The 2,835-nt window shown below is 57.6% G+C and overlaps 1 protein-coding gene across 1 annotated transcript; it reads left to right on the top strand.

The window, feature by feature from the left end:
- Positions 1 to 919: 919 nt before the first annotated feature.
- On the top strand, positions 920 to 2,458 carry LOC115462066 (tigger transposable element-derived protein 4-like). Its single transcript, XM_030192110.1, has one exon. The coding sequence runs from the start codon at positions 920 to 922 to the stop codon at positions 2,456 to 2,458; it is 1,539 nt and encodes a 512-aa protein (XP_030047970.1).
- The last annotated feature ends 377 nt before the right edge of the window (positions 2,459 to 2,835 follow it).

Raw genomic sequence — 2,835 nt, 5'->3', positions numbered from 1 at the left:
CAGGCACGCCTCTCTGCCGCCGCACCGTCAAAACGAAAAGCCGGGGCTCCCGCTCGGAAGGGGGCATCCCAGGCTTTCGGTCCGACCTCCCAGAACGGATCCTAGCCCTCGTTTGTGCTTCCGGGGAGCGCCCCCCGGTGGACGCTCACCGGTGGGGGTGGCTGGCGGGTCCCTCTCGGGGAGCCCGGGGACGGCTCTCCGAGGGCAGGCGGGCTAACTTTCGGGACCTTCCGGAACCCTAGCCCTCGTTCGGGCTTCCAGGGAGCGCCCCCCCGGTGGACGCTCACCGGTGGGGGTGGCCGGCGGGTCCCTCCCGGGGAGCCCGGGGGCGGCTCTCCGAGGGCTGGCTGGCTGGCTTTCGGGAGCTTCTCTCCCCTTGCCGGCTACTTCCGTGCAGGTCTGTTCTTTCTGCGGGGCCCCCGGAGCGCCCTCCGCGGCCGTTTCCGATGGGCGACTCCCTTCCGGCCCCGTGGAGGTCCCTCCGAGCCCGGGCAGGCTTCTCGGTCGAGGCGCCCCGGTTGGCGGCGAGCACCACCAACATAGTAATCCGGAGAAACCTCTCCGACCCGTGTGAAGGGAAAGCCGGGCCTTCCCCCCCCCCCCCCCCCCCCCCCCCCCCCCCGCCGGAGGGGACAGACTCGGCTTTTCTAGCCGACCCTGTGGAACTGCTGCCCGGCCGCAGGGAAGCAAAAAAGATCCCTTTCCGACTTCCGTGGCGGGCTCCCTCTGGTGGCCGCAAGCGGTATCGCTCCCGGCCGGCAAGCCTTTTGCTGACCTTTTGCAAAGAGCCGTCGAGAGCACCGGGGATGCTCCCGCCGACCCTCCCACTCTGTTGCCACGCAACCAAGGGGTGCGACGTCTCGTTGGTTAACGGTCCACAGGTGGCACAGGTGCGGAGGAAAGGCGATTACAGTGTGCCATGGAGCGACGCAAAAGTAAGACTTTAACCTTGTGTGAAAGAATAGAAGTACTGAAGAAATTAAAAAACGGGCAGAGCCAGACATCTATTGCCCGAGAATATGGCGTGAACCCCGGTCAAATTTCGCGAATCTCGAAGCGGGAACACCAGCTTCTGGGAGACTGGCGAAGCAACAGAAACCCACGACGGAAACGTAAGCGGGCGGGAAAGGCTGAGGAGGTTGAGGAGGCTCTCCTTCGGTGGTTTTCACAGGTCAGGAGCAGACAGTTTCCTGTAAGCGGTCCGCTGCTCACGGAGAAAGCTGGCCAGTTAGCTGGCTGTCTCGGGCTAACTGAGTTCAAAGCCACTGTCGGGTGGCTGGAAAGGTGGAAAAGAAGGAACGATATCACATTTAAGAAGCAGCACGGTGAGAGGCAGGATGCTGATGACTCGGGGGCTGAAAATTGGGTGGTGTCGGTCCTTCCTTCCATCCTGAACGAGTATGCACCTCGTGACATTTTCAATGCCGATGAAACCGGCCTCTACTGGCGGGCCATTCCTGATGGCACACTGGCATTCAAGCGGTCCACACCTACGGGAAGCAAAGCGTCCGAGGAACGACTGACTATCCTCCTATGCTGCAATACGGATGGGGGTGAGAAGCCGGAACCCCTGGTCATCGGGAAGAGCAAACAGCCCCGTTGCTTCCAGAACGTGAAGCGGCTCCCTGTGTCATACCGGGCGAATGCCAATTCGTGGATGACTGGGGACCTTCGGAAGCAGTGGCTAAAGGATTTAAACACCAGAAGGAGGGCACAGAAGCGTCCCATTTTGCTGCTCTGCGACAATTCTGCTGCTCACAATGCTCCTGTCAGGCTGTCTCGTGTTAAGCTGGTCTTCCTGCCTCCAAACACTACCTCGCTGATCCAACCATTGGATCAGGGCATCATAGCCAATTTCAAAGCCCATTATCGTGCTCTTCTTCTAAGGCGTCTGACGGGCCTTATGGACGGACAGACTGGTGATAACAAACGTGCCATTGAACTGGCTCGTTCTCTGTCCCTGTTGGATTCCCTACACCTGCAGAAAGAAGCCTGGAATCGGGTCACACAGGCAACCATCATCAAATGCTACAGGCGGGCACGCTTTGTCAAGGATGCGGGCAGGGACCAAACGAATGCAGCCACGGCCAGCGTGGCAGATCAACAAGCTGCTGACATCCCAGCTGGTGTTAGCAAGGAGCAGTTCCACCGATACGTAGCTGTCGATTGCAGTCTACAGACAGCCGGTGACAGCACGGATGTCGAGCTCTGCGCCTGCAAGCAGGCAACGGCCGCCGATGAAGCGAGTGATCAGATGAGCAGCGAGGCACCGATCCGACAACCTCCTGCCACTTTCGCTACAGCGCTGGACGGTCTCAGCACCATTAGGGCCTACCTGGAGAACACTGGGTGTCAGAGCTATGAACGATTTTACCGTCTGGCAGACTTAATCTATGAAACCCAAAGACACCGTAGCGCGCGGAGGACTATCACTGACTATTTTAAGAAAGCCAAATAATGGAGACTGTATTGTGTGTACATTTAATAAACAGTATGTTTATCAGATGTCAAGCTTCTTTGGCTCACAACGGTTAAGCGCACGCTCCTGTTAACTGCATCTATTTCTTCGGTCCCAGGCCCTTGTACTTAAGCGGATTGCACTGTACTTCTGCCCTAGGACTAGCATAAAGAGTCTCTATCGCCTTATAATATCTGCCCCCAAATCCCATATATCGAAGCACTGTGAACATGTATGACCATCCCACCTGATCAAACCCCTTTGTGGCATCTAATGAATATAGGGAGGCTGGGATTTCAGATGTCTGGCAGGTTGTCATTGCAAGCAATAATTTGCGCACATTCTTGGCCGCTTGTCTAGATTTAACAAAGCCCACT

Source organism: Microcaecilia unicolor, chromosome 2 (genome assembly GCF_901765095.1).
Source record: "Microcaecilia unicolor chromosome 2, aMicUni1.1, whole genome shotgun sequence".
NCBI classification, from domain to species: Eukaryota; Metazoa; Chordata; class Amphibia; order Gymnophiona; family Siphonopidae; genus Microcaecilia; species Microcaecilia unicolor.
This window is presented reverse-complemented; position numbering and strand designations above follow the sequence as displayed.